At 51.7% G+C, this 19144-nt stretch overlaps 2 protein-coding genes and 1 long non-coding RNA gene across 3 annotated transcripts in view; 2 read left to right on the top strand and 1 right to left on the bottom strand.

Moving 5' to 3' along the window:
• The first annotated feature begins 5442 nt into the window (after positions 1 to 5442).
• Positions 5443 to 10367, top strand: LOC142091981 (keratin, type I cytoskeletal 14-like). The gene is made up of 8 exons (XM_075171634.1): positions 5443 to 5940; positions 7227 to 7309; positions 7846 to 8002; positions 8512 to 8673; positions 8768 to 8893; positions 9020 to 9240; positions 9731 to 9768; positions 10105 to 10367. The coding sequence occupies exons 1-8, from the start codon at positions 5443 to 5445 to the stop codon at positions 10200 to 10202; spliced, it is 1383 nt and encodes a 460-aa protein (XP_075027735.1). The 3' UTR covers positions 10203 to 10367.
• LOC142091998 (uncharacterized) overlaps positions 9589 to 19144 on the bottom strand; it is a 167679-nt gene continuing 158123 nt past the window's right edge. Inside the window, exon 3 of the long non-coding RNA XR_012676928.1 lies at positions 9589 to 9756. This is a non-coding gene — a long non-coding RNA (uncharacterized LOC142091998). The remainder of the gene's footprint in view (positions 9757 to 19144) is intronic.
• LOC142091979 (keratin, type I cytoskeletal 14) overlaps positions 14936 to 19144 on the top strand; it is a 5289-nt gene continuing 1080 nt past the window's right edge. The window contains exons 1-6 of the mRNA XM_075171632.1: positions 14936 to 15506; positions 17319 to 17401; positions 17717 to 17873; positions 18135 to 18296; positions 18391 to 18516; positions 18643 to 18863. Coding sequence (XP_075027733.1) covers positions 15009 to 15506; positions 17319 to 17401; positions 17717 to 17873; positions 18135 to 18296; positions 18391 to 18516; positions 18643 to 18863 — 1247 coding nt within the window. The 5' untranslated portion in view covers positions 14936 to 15008. The remainder of the gene's footprint in view (positions 15507 to 17318; positions 17402 to 17716; positions 17874 to 18134; positions 18297 to 18390; positions 18517 to 18642; positions 18864 to 19144) is intronic.

Raw genomic sequence — 19144 nt, 5'->3', positions numbered from 1 at the left:
TCGTGCCCATCCTCCTCTATCATCGGGGCTGTGTGCGTGGGGTGGGTCTGCACAGAGGCCAGGACAAGCCCTGGGAGCGAGAGGGCACTAAGTGCCAGCCGAGGCTGCTGCGGAGGAGTCATGGGGCTGGTGGAGTGCCTGTCGCCAACACGGGTTTGACACATCCACCCGGGGTCCTTTGGCGTAACTGGCTGCACCCCAGAGCAGGGAGAACAACGCGATTCCTGCCCTTCTGTGAGCGCGAGTGGCTCCAGGCTGACGCGAGCATCTGCCTCACCCCGCCGCCAGCGTCACGGGTGTCCCCAAGCCGGGGTTCCCATCTGTGGCTTGGAGACCTGGCCTGGAGTCACTGTAGGTGCAGCGGGTGTGGGCACAGAATGAATGCGGGAGCCGCTGCTTGTTGCTCACCGTCAGCATGGGAAAGTATGTGCGCAACTAGCTCCCTGCCTGCTCTGCCGTGCTCAGCAAGAGGAGAGGAATGAACAGACAGGGTGTGATCATATTTCCACACCAGCAGAATGAGACATGAGGAAACGCAAGAGCTGCTTGCTATCTGGAAGACAGACACTGGAAAAATAACGTGGGAAACTCCAAAGGTCGGAGTTTGCTGTGGAGATAGAGCTAAAGCAATTCATGATAGCTTGGGAGTTTGGCTCTGCTCAGACAAAAAATATTCTATTGTCTAGAGTAAAATAAGCTCTGATTTGTTGTCCGTCTGTCCTCCCTTTGCTAGCTGGGACGACTCTCTGGTCATGCCTCTGACTCTGCAGCTTGGAGAGATTGGCGGGGAGAGCCTCAGTTCTGCACCTGCTGCGGGGTGGCTCTGGACCAGGGAACCCCCATCTCTGGTCCAGGGCTCTGCGTATTGTTACCGGCCTGAGCCCTGAAGCATACGAGCCGGAATGTCACCGGGGAGCCCTTTCAGAGTAAGAGGGAGTCGAGCTGCTCATTGTGCTGAGCTCGCTGGAACGGGTTCCTCGTCCCCAAGCAGGGGCAGAAGGGCCGAGCCAGTCCTTGGAGACAAGACTGGTTGTGATCAAAAGCGATTCAGTATCTTTATTGCTGAAACATGCCAGCAGAAAAGCAGTGCTCAGCCAGCCTTTGGTGGGGTGAGCTGACAGCACGATGGGCGGTCACAGCTCTTGGGTGGCTGCGAGGGTGAATAACAGCAGCAGGACCTGGGGGAAGAGCTTGAACGATCTGTTGAAAGACTGTCTAGTGCCAGACAGGTCTGTGATCCCCGAAGCAAAGCAGAGATAACCGCATCACTCTGCACTGCCCAGCCCCTTGGCTGAGCTGCTCCCGCAGCTGAGCAACGGAGCTGGCTGCGTTCGCGGCACTGATTCACTGGGAATCACTCCCGTAATGGGATCTCCTTGGCACACGCTGTGCCGAAATGGGCAGAGTGGGTCTCAGTCCGGGGAGCAGGTCTGTGCTCCAGCAAGGTGCTCACTGGTGCAGGTGGCTTGTGAAGCGTCAAATGACGCAGGGCCACGACCTCGCCTGATGCTCTGCAAACAGCTTGGGGCACGAGCCAACACGGAGGAGCATCACCCTCTTCCACATTCACCGAGAGGAGAAAAGGGCTTGTCGAGAGCCCAGAGTGGCCCTGACACAGGACTGCCTTGGGCTGCCGATGGAGGCTGCCTGCAGGGTCCCGCAGGCAGAGCAAGGCCTGGCTTCACCATTGGCAGGACCCAGTTTGGAGCCCAGAGAAGGACGATACAGAGTCACTCCCCTTGTCTTCCCTCCAGTCCTTCCTGTCAGTCCTTCGCCCTGCTGGCTCCATTGCTGCCTCCTCCCCTTCTACAGCGAAAGGGGACGAGGCCATGCTGCCTGTCTCCCCTCCATCCTGCAGGCAGCACAGCGGGCAGCAGGGGACCGAACGCATCACCCTGCAGCTCGGGCCAGCCTTGGCTTGGCCCGCTGGCTGATGGCTAATTGCCCTGAGCCTGCCCAGAGGGAGTTTCCATTGCACACACACATAAAGTTTCCTTTCATGGTAACGATCTAGGATTGCTTTTTTCCAGATAATGTGGGGTGGCTGTCAGGACATGTCCTAGAAGATGATAAAGAATCGGCAGCTGAGATAGAAGCAAAGACAGCATCTTTCACTCCACACCTTGATATACTTGTTACCCATCTTGGTGGTGTTCAAACTTACAGAGCAAACCTGTCAGCAAGGGTAAAGCCTGTGCCTGCCATTCCTTGCATGCAGGAGACATCTTTCCCAGGGTTGCATCCTTCAGCTAGTTTCTACTGAGCTGTGAATTGCTGCGAAAGGCGCTCAGGAGAAGCTGGCCCACAGGGGAAACCCAATGACTCCTAATTAGCTCTTATTCATTGCATTAAAAGCAAAATTAAGTGCTATTGTTTGAGGCAAATGCAATGCACTGACCCTGGCCTTTTCACACCAGCCCTCACCACACTGGGTTACTGTGTGCACTTGCTTGTCCACTCCTAACATATAATTTCACCTCCCTTCCTATGTATGTGAACCAGAGGAGTTCAGTTCTTTATTTCCCCCTGCAGCACACCTGAGGGAGAGATAGCATCTACGGCATGCTTCTTGCTGGAACAGACTCTGATACCATCTCCTGAACGTTATGATGTGTTTTGTTTTATCTCAAGGGAATTTATTGTGGGTGAGTGTTTCAGAAGAGCCTGGGAGATTGAATTCTTCTGGTAACATAAAATAGCTGAAGTGGTGCATGCTCCTCTGTATAATCATGCCCTGTCAACAGAGCAAGCGCAAGGGGAACTTTGTGCTAAGGGTTTCTCCTGTAAGTGTGGGGCCAGTTTGGGGATTACTGTTTAGGAGCTCAGCCAGAGGTCAGGGCAGCAACTGACTGCCAAGAACATTGATCAGAAAAGACCAGAAAAAGCTGATATTGCAGGACAATCTCCAGATCTCATCTTAGGCTTCTGTGCCAGCTGTGATAAAAGAGCTTAGACATGGGCTGAGGTTGTGATAATACGGAAAGAAAAGCCCTAAATCCAGGTATTTCCTGCCTAGGGGGCTGTGGCAGGGCTTTGCCTCGTTTTAGGGCAGTTGTCACCTTCAGGCTGTCTCGTAACTTGGCCTAAAATGTGGGGGTGACCTGAGCAGGGGGACAGAACTCACAGCACAGTTTTTGGCCCATGTGAGGGGCTCATGGCTAACATGGGAATTGCCTGGAGCAGGAGGGTGTTTGCTAGGGCAAACATGAGCAAAGCGAGCACATTTGGAAGAACTCGGAGCAAGCGTGGCCAAGGAATGGCACTTGAGCACAGCTCCCACACGACGGCTGTTGGGTAATCCCGTACTCCCCACTACGGAGGGAAGCGGGCCAGCAGGAACACTGATCTTCACCCTGCCAGGTTGCCCCAGGATTTTGCTGCAAGCTGAGCATGCTCATCTGCACGCTCCGCCATTTGCCAGCAGTGGGTTGCTCCCAGATCCTCTCCTTTCCCCCAGCTCCCTGAGGGACAGGGCATGTGGGCATCCCAAATCCCCAGATTTTGCAGCTTGGGGAATCAAAATCCAAATCTGAAGCCAATCAGTTCTGAGGCAGTGCTGCCCGGAGGCTAGAGCCCTCAACTAAGAGGATCTGGAGTCTGTTTCTGGTTAAGCTGCTTCCTCTGTGGCCACCCAGAAAAATCACACCACCTCTCCTGGAGCTGCTAGAGAAAGAGAACGTGACTCCCTATTAAGTCCTTGAGATCTAACAGCGATGCAGATAAAGAATTGTTGTTATTGTGTCCTTCAGGGAACAGATGAAAGAAAGGAGGCACTATGAATTACCAGGGGTGAGGCTCTGGGAACATCTTAGCAACTCCAAAATCAGTTAAGTGCATTAGAACGTGAAAACAGCCAGAGGGGCCCCGGGAAGGAAGGAGATCACCACAGGAGAGAAAGCACAAAAGGGTTCCTAATCCCTGTAACTCCCTTTCACTACCTCACAGGCAGCTCTGCTAAAAGAAAAAATAACTTCTCTTATCCGAGAATGACATCGCTGGAGCCAGGCAGGCCAGCAGGTTGGGTGTGCGATTTTCCACTGTATACTGCAAGAGCTGGCGCCACATCAGTAAAGGGATTTTTTTCCCCGACAAAGAATAAAACAGTGCAGTGTCTCCCTTCCTGGTTCTCTGCTGCTTTTTTCACACTAATACCTGTCCAGCTGCATTACTATAATCACTGTGCTCAATCCCTTAATAGCACGATGCAGGCGTGGCTATCGGGGTGGCTGCATTGCCTCATCTCTGTACATCTCTTCTGCGTTGTCCTGTTTAAACCCTCTGCTTCGCAGGTGGTCGCAGTGTTCTTGCTCCTCACTGCTGTGTGTGTTGCACTTTGCCCGTCAGTACTTTTGGTACAGGTGCTGCTGGTCCTGCTGAGTTAGGTTAGCATTGTGTCTTGCAGCTGCAAATTGTAGGAAAAAGCACATCTGCATGCAGGCATAAGCACTGATAAGAGTTGATCGTACCCTTCCCATCAGGAATTGCACGTAATGTGTCCTGGCAGTGGGTGTCTCATGTAGCTTCAAATTCTTTTTCTCTGATTTAGACTATTTAAGCATTAAAACCTGCCTCAGCAATGAGACAGAAAAAATTGTGGCACAGAAGTTTGTAGCTTCTACTAATCTTTTAGAAGTCACAGACTGCTTCTCTGGATTTTGTGAAAGGTGATGCAGCAAAGCAGGTGCCACTGGGAAACATCAGGCATCTGCCTTTTAAACGGACTGAAAAACCACTGCTGTCGGGACTTTCCAGTCTCTGTAGACCAGTACGTAAGAAGAAATTACTGGAGTTTCTTCTCTTTTGAGCGACAAGATTTCTGCCAAATACGGTATCAGTACACAAATACCGCCAGGTCTGTGCTTGTCCTGGGATAGAGGTCCTGACAGGAAAATTTCCATCTGGCTTTGGGTTGCCCCATATAAAGATTATGGATGTGCAGAATTCTTAAGTCAGCAGCTTTCGTTGGCTTTAGACTCCTTAAGAAAGCAAATAAATACATTTGTAGATTTTTAATGATATAAGACACTTGCGGGCGACGGCATTTCACAGAGGATTCACTTGTGTTACTTCATGAAGGAGCAGCGGGGTGGAGCTGGAGCGAGCACCTCTGCGTCTCAGGTGCAACAGCGAAATGCTAAAACGTAGCCCTGAGCAAGGAGCCTTCGGTCTGAATCACGCTGGGTGCTGGGAACTAAAGCGGAAGGAGAAGGTCCTGAGTGTGCCGCAGTGCTTCTAGTGGGATGTGACAAAAGACGTGAAATCGGGGAGAGAAAAATGATGATTCTGGAGTTTGGCTCTGGCTGTCAGGGGTGACGAAAAGCGCCGGCAACGCCTCCTGCCCGGGCTATAAAGGGCTCCAGGCCAGGGGAAGCGAGCACTCGCTGTCTGCGCTGCCGAGCCGGGTGTCTCTCTCCCGCCCTCCAGCCTCCGCCAGCCTTCGCCATGAGCACCACTGTCAGGCAATACTCCTCCTCCACCTCCCTCAAGGGCTTCGGTGGCCTGGGTGGAGGCTCCAGCAGGCTTTCCTCCGTGCGTGTTGGGGGAGGAGGGTACAGAGCCCCCAGCGTCCACGGAGGCGCTGGCAGCTACTCTGTCTCCTCCCGCATTGTCTCGGGGCTCGGAAGTGGCTATGGGGGCAGCTACTGCAGCAGCGTAGGAGGGGGCCTTGGCGGTGGCTTTGGGGGTAGCTACGGGGCTGGCTTTGGGGCTGGCTTTGGAGCTGGCTTTGGAGGTGGCGATGGCATCCTCCCGGCTGGCGAAAAGGAGACGATGCAGAACCTCAACGACCGCCTGGCTGCCTACCTGGACAAAGTGCGTGCCCTGGAGGAGGCCAACACTGACCTGGAGGTGAAGATCAGGGAATGGTACAAGAAGCAGGGACCTGGTCCAGACCGTGACTACAGCCCCTACTACAGGACCATCGAGGAGCTCAGGAACAAGGTAGGATGCTGTGATTAACACAGTGGGATGTCTTGTTATCAGAGAGGAAGCAGAAACACTGCCTGCTACCTCTGTAATTAGTAAGCACTATGTTGTAAAAAGTGTCTCAGGTGCACATGCGGCGTGCCAGGCTGGACATTCAGAGATTTCTCAATGTCAGCTTTTGATTACATCCTTCTAGATGGAGCGAATGGCACTTTTCACTGGAAGAAGCAGATGTAAAAGGACATAATGCAAAAATGAAGAATAAGAGACAAGTCTGCATATTTTTCGAGAGTGTAAAATGAGTATGCAGGGAAAGTTGTAGGTGTGTGCAACCTGTGAAACGTTGATGTGATATTTGTAAACATTCCATCAAAAAATTCGCAAACTTGTTTCAGCTCCTCGGTTTTGATGTGATACAGATGCTAAAGAGAAAAAGATGGAACTGACCAATAACGAGGTTTTTGCCTCCTTTCGGCAGTCACTGCCCTAGGGCCAGGCTTGCTTGCAAACCCACCAACTCAGGCAGCTCTGGGGGGATTTCTCTCGGCTCTGATTTGATTCCCACCACCCTGTTTTGGAGGAAATACTCAAGAGTTGACTTTGTTCTTCTCTGTTACTTCTTATGTATGAATTGCCCCCAGTAAACATGGAGGAAGGCCGTGCACAGCCGGAGCTGCAGGAGTGCTGGCAAATGATGCAGGGAATCCATTTTCCCTCCCTCTCCTTGGCACCATAACAGTGACTTGAATCTTCTCCCAGTGTGGATTATTTGCTCATGGTTTTGTAATATAAGAATCAGAAGCTGTAGGCACCTGCTCACTGCATTTTGCTCCATTTCTGCAGTCAAAAAATCAAATCCATCCCTGAACAAATGGGCACAAGGTTTGCCAAGCACAAGCACCCTGCCGGTCCATCGGTCCTGCAGGAGGGCCGCACGGTGCTGAGGATGGGGGAGCAGGTGATTCCTTCTTGACCCTTGCATAATCAGCACATGCCCTGAAGCATGGGAACAAATGCTGTCCTCGGATCTCACACATCTTACGTGGCTTCATGCTGCCTTTTGAAACACTTACTGAAGGATTTTTGGAAAGGGAGGTCACAGAGTAATCAGCCCCTTCCCGCAGTCAGTCTCAGCTGTGTCTCACTTGCCCCGATTCAATACACACTTCTGCTAAGGAAACCCCAAGCTTCCCCAAAACTACTCCTGTCCTGACAGTCTCACTTGTGCTCCCATCCCTTGGTCAGCCAGGAGGAGTTCCTGACACTCATTTAGTGCTTTTGCTTTATCCTCCACCCTTCAGGTCCTGGTGGCCACAGTCGACAATGCTAACCTCCTCCTGCAGATTGACAATGCCAGGCTGACAGCTGATGACTTCAGGACCAAGTAAGCCACATTTCCTCGAAAAATGGAACAAAGTCTGCAGAGATGTTTGATGAAATGAGGAGAAAATCCCATCTAAAACCCAAAAGGGCAATGTGGAAACAAAGCCTTCAAAATGAAGGTGTAATTTCCAAAGCAGTAGGTTGTCTAAATCTATAGGCATTTAGGGATTGTTTTGCTTCCATCCAAAACGTCACTATTTTTTCCCATTGCTTATTCCTCTGTGGTAGGACCTCTCCTGTGCAGAGAACTTGCACTGTGCCTCTGCTGTGCATTTAACTTGTGTGTGTATAGCTCAACAAAGCCCAGACCCAGTAACAAGGCCCAGTGATATCAGGAGCAAGGTGATGTTATGGACTCAGATGGACACTGCTTTATCAGTTGTTCCCCTGCATTCACTAGCATTCACCGTCAGAAAGTTGTCCACGCACCATCGGCGTCGTGCAGTATTGACACGATGACAGCAGCAGCACTGAGGTGCTCTGTCCCCAGCTGGACAAGATCCTGTGCGACTGTTGTGACTGTTCTTGTGTTCCCAGGTTTGAGACGGAGCAGGCTCTGCGCCTGAGCGTGGAGGCCGACATCAACGGCCTGCGCAGAGTCCTGGATGAGCTGACCCTGGCCAGAGCTGACCTGGAGATGCAGATCGAGAACCTGAAGGAGGAGCTGGCCTACCTCAAGAAGAACCACGAGGAGGTGAGCACAGAGACAGGCTCAAAAAAGTCCAGCCTGGGCCCAGAAAGATGAGGTCTGGTCCAGCCTTTAAGACTATGCTGAGTTTTGAACTGCTGGGAGGGAAGATGAGAAGTGCTGGCAAGGAAGTAGAGATGATGCGTTCTGGATAACAGCGCATCCTCTCCGGAGCCTGTGTAAAGCCATTCACCACTTGTTATTTCAGTAATGTCCACTGTAGCTGTTAGAGATTTATTAACAACCCTAGCAGCTTCAGGACTGGAAGGTCTATCTCCTGAGAAACAAAGCCAGCTACAGGCTCTGATTTATTCTCTGAAGAAAGCCAGATTTAATTCCAATACAGATTTCTTGAGAATTTGGGTAATTTGATTTGTGATTGTGGAGCAAAGGCGCCAGTTTGCTCCCTGTTGATCTGCCCCAGAAATACCTTCCTGAAGACCTCAGTCTTGAGAGGAACATATTTATATGCTGATTGTTGGATTGCATGAAGATATGTTTCTCTTTTCTGCCAGGAAATGAATGCCCTGCGCGGGCAGGTGGGTGGAGAGATCAGCGTGGAGATGGATGCTGCTCCTGGAATCGACCTCACCAAGATCCTGGCTGAGATGAGGGAGCAGTACGAGAGCCTGGCGGACAAGAACCGCAGGGACGCCGAGCAGTGGTTCTTCAGCAAGGTAAGCTGGCTCGCCAGCAGTGCAGCGGGGCACGTGGGACCCGAGGCTGCCCCGCTCGACGGTGCTGTAACGGCACGGTTTTGCCTTGGTGCAGACGGAAGAGCTGAACCGGGAGGTGGCCATCAACACGGAGCAGCTTCAGAGCGGCAAGACGGAGATCACAGAGCTACGACGCACCATCCAGAGCCTGGAGATCGACCTGCAGTCCCAGCTCAGCACGGTACGAGGGGCCGGCTCCCTGCGGGGTGGGGGGCACGCAGGAGCGTGGGCCGGGGGACGCATGGGTGCTCCCATCCCTCCCACCCTCCGTCCCCGCCCTGAGCCCGTCCCTCTCCTCTGCACGCAGAAAGCGGCGTTGGAGGGCACCTTGGCCGACACAGAAGCCCGCTACGGCACCCAGCTGGCCCAGCTGCAGGGGCTGATCACCAGCGTGGAGGAGCAGCTGGCCGAGCTGCGGTGCGACATGGAGCGCCAGAACCACGAGTACAGGGTCCTCCTGGACGTCAAATGCCGCCTGGAGCAGGAGATCGCCACGTACCGCCGGCTCCTGGAGGGCGAGGACGCCCAGTACGTAGAGGGGCTTGGCTTGGGAGGGCACATCGGGAGGAGACGGGTAATAGCAAAGGAAATAAAAAATGAACAACCTGCGTTCCCTGGAGGATCCTGTGAGCCCGTTTCCTGACCCATGGCATGCAGCAGGGTCTCCCTTTTTGGTCCTACTAGTCCAGAAAAGCCCAGTGGTTATCACAGCACTGCAGCATCCCTGGGATCCACTTCCCATCCCTCCAGCATCTGTGTGATCCTGGGGAAGGAGCAGGTACCACTGCTGCTCGTTGCAGCTGAGATGCGTGCTGCCTTGATGTCTGAATCCCCTTGGCACACCTACATCCTTAGCATTTTCTTCCTTTCCGTTTTGACACCAGGCAGTTTCCAGAAGGCATTTCAATCACATACTGGTACAAGAAGAAAAGGCGGCTTTTTAAATAATGATTTTGTCTTAGAGACTACTCACTTTTTTTCTGTTTCTGACCATTCTTTCTCTTTTCTCCTCCTGTAGTATGTCTTCCCACTATGTCTCGCAGGCTGTGAAAGAAGGTAAGAACATGTCTTGGCTGAAGCACTGATCACACGTAGCATCCTTAGCCACCTTCTTAGCACAGACTCTTTTTAATAATTTACTAAAATTACTATTTTATTATATTTTCTAAATGTGAATTGACATAAACCACTCTTATGATATACCAAAACATATTCCAGAAGATTATCTATGCAGATTGAAACTGCATAATAAAGTATTGAGGGGTAGGAATGTGGTGGTTATATTGGGTTTCTGAGGCAGTTGTTGGTAATAACAAATATACCTATGAAAATCTTTAAGACACTTTCTCCTTGCTTCCCTGTAAATAATGGTTCCTTCTTTCTCCATTGTAGGACCTGTAACTACCCGTCAAATCCGCACAATCTTTGAGGAAGTCCAGGATGGGAAGGTGATTTCCTCCCGTGAGCAGATCACCCAGGCTGCCCGCTGAGACGGCTGCCTGGTTTGCTGCAAACCTCGCATAGCAAAGCAAAAGAAGATTCCAGCTTGTGTGCTGTGGCTGTGCAGATCACGGAACGCATCTTCTCTTTTTATCACACCCCTGCTTCCCTTGCCCTTTCTCTAAGCGCTGTGCCGTGCTCAGAAATCAAATAAAGCTTTTCTTTCCACTCGTGCAAACCAGGGTCTTGTCTTGTGGCTCTGAAGAGCCAGGCTGTCCCACTCCTGGGGCTGAGCTCCTCTCTGGAAGGAGTCATATTCTCCACCTTTGGTACCCGATGGGGGGCCAGTACACCTACACTTCTATGACACCCGAGACCTGGCTGCTTCCGTGAAGCTGATGTGGGTGGAGGTCTAGAAAGGAACTGATTCCATGGTTGTGGGAGGTGAAACCTGTGAGAGTCTTTGTATTTAATCTCAGATTTGGCACTCTGACTTTCAGCTCAGGACAAAGTGCAGCTTCCCCGGCTGCTACGTACAGCAACAGTAGAGCTGAAGCTTTTAACTTAGTGAGTCCAAGCAAGAAAGTGAACAAAAATCAGGTCATGCAGCCAGGACGCTGCAAACGACTCCCTTCCCAGCTCTGCCTCAGCAGTCGCCATCAGTCCAGATAACAAGCTTTGCGGAAAAACAAAATTAAGCCATAGATGTGGCAGGGATACACGGGCTGACACCCCCGGAAATACAAACTCAGCTTAGTTTAATTCTTGCTTCCAAAGGCACCGCTGAAGGGTGAGGAAAACAAGTGATGGTAAGTGGTGGGTATGGTCTATACAAGCAAAAAGATAAAAACCCTTCTGGGAGTTATTTCTGGCACTCCCTGGCTGTCAGTGGCTGTTCCTGACGCAGCAGTTCACGTTGCCATCAGCTGGCCCAGCCGTTCCTGGAAAGCCAGTTCAGACACATTCTTGGCTGGATTCTGCCACATTTATTACTTCATAAATCCAACTTCTAAATCAATGGGATGATTCAGAGAAATGCTACTGAATGTGTGTAAGAATAAAGCTGGCCACACAGTTTTAAGACCCCTTTCCAGAAAATCTGACTGGATTTTATGGGGAGATAAGTGAGAATTCAGGTTTTTTTCAAAACGTTGAAAGGATCGCTGCAGCGCATCATCTACACCACAAGCCGAGGTAGCAGGGGCGGGGATGCACGGTCTTGAGGCACCCCACGCTGCAGCCACGCAGCTCTGACCGGTGTCGGCTGGGGCTGTATCCCCCCTCTCCACGCAGAGCAGATCCTCTGCACCCTGCGCAGCAGCCCTGAGCGCAGCAGCCCTGCGCGAGCCAGCTTAAAGTATTCCCAGCATCCACCGACCTGCGGTAGACATGGCTTTGGTTTTGAAGCTTGCCGCTGACGAACAGTGATCTCATTTCCACTCAGATTCCACCAAAGGACACATAAACACAACGCAGTAAAGGAGCGCTGTGGTCAGGAGAACGGCTCCCACCGCTCTGCCACTGCACGCCCTCGTGGTGCATCGCGGACGGGCCACAAGCAAATAACAGGGCACGATTCCTGACCCAAGGCTCTTCCAGCCACAGCATCTCTGCAGTCCTACAGACTGCGCTCCCTCCGCTCCCGCACCCTTGAACGAGCCGGAGGGGTGGCCCCGAGGTGCTCCACGCCCCGGGGCCGGAGGAGGGCAGGCGCTGTGCAGCCCGAGCTCAGATGCCTAAGAAGGGTAGGGACAGACACAGCCTGCAGTTAACACTGGGGCTTCCCAGGTCACCTCAGGGACCCCCTGTTCTCCCCATGGATGGTGCAGGGACCACCAACACCTCTCACAGCTCCTCTGAGCTCCCCGCGCTGGTCGTGCCCCTCGTCTGCCACCCTTGTGACACCCGGCGTGGGGATGCTGAAGGTGCCTCGCTCGAATTCATCCTTGCTTTATATTTTTCTCCTGGAGAAGTTGGGGCACACCCATGTTGCTATAGAAACAACAAATAATACTTTGCTAACAAAACCCCCTGTTTTAATTACTCCTGCTACTGCAAATTGGGAGGGAGGTGTGGAAAACAGATGTTGATTCTCTCCTGCCTTAAGCATTAATAATTAGTCCTGACCTTAAGAAACCGGTTGAGGAGGGAGCTGCAGGTGGTGGCTTATGCAGACAGGCAGCGGCAGCTTGAGGCAGGTTTCAGAAAGTGATATTTTATTCCAGAAAGACGGTTTGACTTCTCAGGCTACACTGAGTTAATCTGACATAAAAGACCACTTTAGAAAGAGACATTAAGGTGTGGCTTTTCAGCTCATTTTGGGGAACTTTCCTATGATAATTTGATACTAGGGCAAATTTTATAAGTGCACTAAAATAAACAGAGAAGTGTTTTTGTCCAGGTAGTTTTATCTACCAGGTCTGCTGATATGTGTATTTGGAGCCAGAACTTCATCTCCGTTTTCCTCCTGAAGTGAGACAGAATTGCACGTTTAAACACCAATGTGCACAAAATTACTGTTATGCCATAGAACTGGCATTCTGATTTTGAAATGTTAAAAATAGGCTCATAGTGTGCATGTGCTCATGAAACAGAGGCAGAATCTGATTTAATAGTCAGCCTTTTATTTAAAAGAGAGTGCGATACAAACAATATGTAGTCATTTGTGGTTGTGTTCAATGGGAGGTCATGTAAATAATGCCTTCGAATTTTTAATACGTTGTTTTAAGTCTTAATTAACACCTCATGATTTTAATTGCTGCCTTGTGTATTATCAAAATATCATAGATATTTTGAGCAATGTGTATTTTTATGACACAGTGGTTAAATAGGAAACAAAAGATGAAAGAAAAGGCAATTTCATGTAAAGAAAGAATACGCTGTTAACCTTGTAACGTTGTGACAGTTATTCATCCTACAGCCTGCCTGTGGGAAGCTGATTATTGCTGCTGGCTGACTGGTCTGAAAGGCTTTGGGTTTGGACTTGCGCGGAGGCTCTGTACTGGTTTCGTCACTGACATTCCCCTTGCTTTGTGCCACCGCTGCACTCAGCGGGAACAACCCACGAGTTCTGCCCTTTTGTATCACCCAGGTGAAGGTGAGGAAAAGACGGGGAGAAAGCACATTCCTGGGAGCTACACGTCCCAGCCGCCCCCACGCTGCTGCGCCTTTGCCATCTGCACCTGGGGAAGGTGAGCAGAAAGTGGGCGTCCGCTGGCTCCGCACCCCGTCTCCTGGCGCTCACGCGACAAGAAGATGCTGCCGCCAAGAGACTGAACCCGTCCTCCGGCCAGAGCAAACAGGGCGGAGATTCCACTTCCCCAGTTCTCCAAGTCGCACAGACTTGTCTCCATTCTCCAGTGGCAAATGGGAACATCGCTAGCTGTGCTTCTCCATAGCAGCCAACTCCTGATATTCCAAGGACACATCCCACTCCTGTATCGTTTCCAGCTTTCTTCAGATAGAGGGGAGGGAGTCATGCCCTTTAAAGCTACTTAGAAATGTACCTTTGTTGCTTATTTCCATACTCTTTCCCCCCTCCTTTGGCAAATGATCTAAGGAAGAACTTGGCTCTTGGGAAGGGGTTGTTGGGGCCTGCCTGCGAAGACAGTCAGACAATTCACCATGCACACACATGAGAACTATCTTCTCCTCCACACCCTGCATTATTAGCTAGTGACACTCAGATTTGTGGTTTCTGCCCGTGACGCAGGTCAGGACGGAGAACAGACAGCGGAGCTTGACCATGCCTAGTGCAATCAGTTTTTGAGCCTTTTTGCTCTTCAGAGGCAACCGGTATCTCTCCTGAAGCTCTGTTTACATGGGAGCTGTAAACTCCAAACTCACACTGAAGTTGTCCTCCCTGGTCACAACTGATTGAGATGTTAATCACAGAAAACATCGTCAGCATTCCCTGCTAAGCTATGTTACTGTCAACTTTGCGCTCCTGTTCACAGTGCTTAGAGACCGGGAGCTTTTTTCCTTACATCCTTCATCTACTTTATGCTATTCCACATTTTTTCCTGGAGCATCTCACAATTTTTAAGTTATGCCAGCTAGTAGCCATATCCTGCCCTTTCTGAATGGTTTGCTAGGCTCTTATTCACAAAGAACAACACAAAATATCCACTGCTTCTTGCCTTTTCATATTCCTCCACTCTTGGGTGGTCTCTGAAGCGAAGTGAAGAATTGAATGAGCCCTGAAGCATGAACTCCCTTTCCATTGCTTTCTCATTACAGAACATCCCCCTCTCTGTGGATAAAAGAGAGGACTTGAATTTCCAGGATTGGTAGCCAAGTTCCTTCTAGCACCATTGTACTCACGGGACTGTAGATGTACATTCAGGGCTTCACAACACGGTTGTTGTCCCTGCAGGTGTGCTGCGTGTGCAATGTAAGTAGAGACGGGGAACTGTGGTAGCTGGGACACAAAGACACAGCAAAAGAGATGCTGACTTACTCGATGAAAATGCTGTCTGAATAGCTCCGTCTCAGAGCTAACAGTACAAAGCCGTATTAAAATGTAGCCCTGAGCAAGGAGCCTCCTACTTTGAATCACACCTGACTATTTACTTGGAAACGGAAGAAGCATAAAGACGCCCTTTGCAAGATAAAAAGTTTCTAGTGGAATATGACAAAAAGCGTGAATAGAACAAAGGCAAAAGTGACGATTCTGGAAGTTGGCTCAGATTTTAGGAGTGATGAAAATCATCGGGAATGCAACAGAAAAAAAAGCGCCGGCAACGCCTCCTGCCCGGGCTATAAAGGGCTCCAGGCCAGGGGAAGCGAGCACTCGCTGTCTGCGCTGCCGAGCCGGGTGTCTCTCTCCCGCCCTCCAGCCTCCGCCAGCCTTCGCCATGAGCACCACTGTCAGGCAATACTCCTCCTCCACCTCCCTCAAGGGCTTCGGTGGCCTGGGTGGAGGCTCCAGCAGGCTTTCCTCCGTGCGTGTTGGGGGAGGAGGGTACAGAGCCCCCAGCGTCCACGGAGGCTCTGGCAGCTACTCTGTCTCCTCCCGCATTGTCTCGGGGCTCGGAAGTGGCTATGGGGGCAGCTACTGCAGCAGCGTAGGAGGGGGCCTTGGCGGTGGCTTTGGGGGTAGCTACGGGGCTGGCTTTGGGGCTGGCTTTGGAGCTGGCTTTGGAGGTGGCGATGGCATCCTCCCGGCTGGCGAAAAGGAGACGATGCAGAACCTCAACGACCGCCTGGCTGCCTACCTGGACAAAGTGCGTGCCCTGGAGGAGGCCAACACTGACCTGGAGGTGAAGATCAGGGAATGGTACAAGAAGCAGGGACCTGGTCCAGACCGTGACTACAGCCCCTACTACAGGACCATCGAGGAGCTCAGGAACAAGGTAGGATGCTGTGATTACCAAGACATCTTCATTAAAGTCACTTTTTAAAAGATGACCCTGTTCCTAAAAGCTGAAGGGAAGAGAATGAACAAAGGACCAGTAATTGGTTTGAGATGGGAAAACAGAAGGAGCATACTTGGAAATAATAGTCCTAAGTTATGAATAGCAGTTTCTTGATCATGTTCTCCACAAGGCATAAAGATGGGTTTTCCATTGACTGTTTCAGTGTAGGGAGAAAGATGGGGCAGGAAAGCAGGAGTCAGAGGCTATCAGCCATAGGCTACCTGGTGCTACAGGGTGCGTGCTGCCACGCCAGCCATTTCCTGCCTTTCCTCGATGCTGCTCGTGCCCCGGGTATGGGCACCCTTTGCCAGGCTCCTTTAAGCGCTCTGCAGGCAGGGACACGTTATCTCTTTGGCACTGTTCACTGCTGAATGATATGCAAATGGAGATGCTAAGTCGTTCTCATAAATATCCTACAAATCAGATCTTTTCTAGCCTGATAGGAGGCTCAAGGTAGAGGTTAAAAAAGAAAGAAACTGCCCTATGGGATGCTTGTTCTTTGGGAAGTGCAGACACAGACACAAATGAAAATCCAGGAGGCAGAACATACTGGGTTGTGGTAGGTGGCTTCCGAGGTGCTGAAGTCAGGTGTGTGCCCTGCTGTAAAATGCAGTAGATGAAATCATGGCCAAGCTTGTTTCTTTATTCTTAGCAGCTCCCTGGCTGATTTTAGGCAAAGGTCCTTGAACAAAAGCACCAGAATCTGTCCTTCCTCTCCTACCCCGCCATCGTCGTCCTCCCTCTGCCCACATTACTCATCATGAGCTGATTGCCTGGTCCTTCACCACTGCCTACGCGAGGTGACAGCAACCTTAGTCAGCTCAGGCTCCACTGGAGGGGATGGAGGTGTGGGCGGCTGCGTAATGACAATACCTGGTCTGTGAGAGTAAATGCCAGGGAAATGGGGCAGCCACTGACAGGCTCAGAGGCAGCCCCTGGGGGAAATCACATACCTAGGATTTTTCAGTTCTTTGACCATTCTCTTGGGCTTCACCTCGGAGCGAAGGGCTCTTGCCTTGATACACAAAGCTTCTCTTCAAATTCCAGCTCATCAGGAGTGCTCTGATCTGGAGCACAGAAACATGGGGAGGCAGAAGCCGTCTCCAGATTTGAGCAATGAAGTGCTGGGTCTCACAGAAACCCTCTGCTCGTGATCCAGAGGGAGGCAGACCCTTCCCTCCCCTCCCGCACCACAGCTGGGAAATTACCACATCAATATTCCTGGATTATTGCTTGGATATCCCCTGAAGCATCAGAACTCAGTGAGAGCTTTTCATTAGCTTGTGGCTACAGAAATTACTGCTCATTAAATGGCCAATCATTTTCAAAATCCCAGAACAAATATTTGCACCTCAGGTGTAATTACGAAAGCAAAACGATTCAGGCACCAGGCACTCCTTCCTCAACCCTTTTTTTCCTTCTCAGCTGAGCTGTTCAGCATTGCCAGACAAAGCCCAGAGTGCTGCCAGGACTCTGAGCGTGGTGCGAGCGCCTGGAGATGCCACTCCGGCAGGGGCAACAGGCTGTGGCACGTGCACATGCCAGTGTCTTCACAAGACCGAATCAGTGCCAATGACAGATTGCGCATGAGTATCCCGTCTCTCTCTTTGCAGAGTCCATGTGGAAGTCCAGCCCAACAGGCAGGAGGTTCAGTGCTGCTCCAGTCCTTCTGAATGAGAACTCAGTCAGCAGCATGCCATTTTTTGGAACTACTTTTTCACTCTTTCGCTTTCTTTTATCCCCACTCAGATTCTTGCTGCAACTGTCGAAAATGCCAACATCGTCTTACAGATTGACAATGCCAGGCTGGCAGCTGATGACTTCAGAACCAAGTAAGTCCAATGCCTTCAAGAGTCCAACGCCTTCTTATGAGGAGGGAGGGAAAAGCCAGTCTGTTTAAGGCTTTTCTTTGCTTTCTGCAACTGAAGCTGCTCCACCAGGTCACTGCTCACTGAAAGTGTGACATTTGGGAAGTGTACATCTCTTCCTGGACACAGCATTGTCTGGACATTCCTGCACTGTGGAGAGCCATGCATGCACATTTAGTAAAAGATGCTTGGCAGAAATACACCAAGGTGGGGAAGGAAACAACAAGAAAAAGCCTGGATCAGCTGGGCTCCACGGTGCAACTGTGTGTGGGTTCCCAGGTTTGAGACGGAGCAGGCTCTGCGCCTGAGCGTGGAGGCCGACATCAACGGCCTGCGCAGAGTCCTGGATGAGCTGACCCTGGCCAGAGCTGACCTGGAGATGCAGATCGAGAACCTGAAGGAGGAGCTGGCCTACCTCAAGAAGAACCACGAGGAGGTGAGCACAGAGACAGGCTCAAACTGGGACCTACAAAATGTACCTTGTGCACAATGGAAAGTGGTCAGGTCAAATGTGCAGGACTGTCTCTGCAATTAGGGCTGTCAGGAGACACTCGAGTGGGTAAGGGGGAGGGAAACATTCCCTTCAGACAGAAACTCCAGGAAAAGGTCTGTGGGATTGGTTGCAAATAAGAAATTTGTCATGATGGGAATATACCGATTTCACTATGATGTGTATCATGTTTCTCTTTTCTGCCAGGAAATGAATGCCCTGCGCGGGCAGGTGGGTGGAGAGATCAGCGTGGAGATGGATGCTGCTCCTGGAATCGACCTCACCAAGATCCTGGCTGAGATGAGGGAGCAGTACGAGAGCCTGGCGGACAAGAACCGCAGGGACGCCGAGCAGTGGTTCTTCAGCAAGGTAAGCTGGCTCGCCAGCAGTGCAGCGGGGCACGTGGGACCCGAGGCTGCCCCGCTCGACGGTGCTGTAACGGCACGGTTTTGCCTTGGTGCAGACGGAAGAGCTGAACCGGGAGGTGGCCATCAACACGGAGCAGCTTCAGAGCGGCAAGACGGAGATCACAGAGCTACGACGCACCATCCAGAGCCTGGAGATCGACCTGCAGTCCCAGCTCAGCACGGTATGAGGGGCCGGCTCCCTGCGGGGTGGGGGGCACGCAGGAGCGTGGGCCGGGGGACGCATGGGTGCTCCCATCCCTCCCACCCTCCGTCCCCGCCCTGAGCCCGTCCCTCTCCTCTGCACGCAGAAAGCGGCGTTGGAGGGCACCTTGGCCGACACAGAAGCCCGCTACGGCACCCAGCTGGCCCAGCTGCAGGGGCTGATCACCAGCGTGGAGGAGCAGCTGGCCGAGCTGCGGTGCGACATGGAGCGCCAGAACCACGAGTACAGGGTCCTCCTGGACGTCAAATGCCGCCTGGAGCAGGAGATCGCCACGTACCGCCGGCTCCTGGAGGGCGAGGACGCCCAGTACGTAGAGGGGCTTGGCTTGGGAGGGCACATCGGGAGGAGACGGGTAATATACACAAAATACGCTGTCTGGGGACTCAGTCCGATTGCAGCTTCCCGGGTTCATCTTCATGCTTGTACCAGCCATGGATGCCCAGTGGCTCTGGGCCTGGTGTCTGTCTGCAGTGAGATGCTGTAACGGGCACCTTTCACTGCTGGAAGGGGCAGTGGCCCCTCTGCCCTCCGGGAGACACCGAGCGGAGCAGTGGCTTTAGCAACCACTGTGAGACTTCTCTCTTTTC

Source organism: Calonectris borealis, chromosome 22 (genome assembly GCF_964195595.1).
Source record: "Calonectris borealis chromosome 22, bCalBor7.hap1.2, whole genome shotgun sequence".
Classification (NCBI taxonomy): domain Eukaryota; kingdom Metazoa; phylum Chordata; class Aves; order Procellariiformes; family Procellariidae; genus Calonectris; species Calonectris borealis.
This window is presented reverse-complemented; position numbering and strand designations above follow the sequence as displayed.

Bases quoted from the DNA above. Each gene is read 5' to 3' on its own strand.
- LOC142091981 (XM_075171634.1), top strand. From the start codon at position 5,443: ATGAGCACCACTGTCAGGCAATACTCCTCCTCCACCTCCCTCAAGGGC. The intron at 5,941-7,226 runs GTAGGATGCTGT...TCCACCCTTCAG, and splicing joins TCGAGGAGCTCAGGAACAAG to GTCCTGGTGGCCACAGTCGA. The intron at 8,894-9,019 runs GTACGAGGGGCC...CTCTGCACGCAG, and splicing joins TGCAGTCCCAGCTCAGCACG to AAAGCGGCGTTGGAGGGCAC.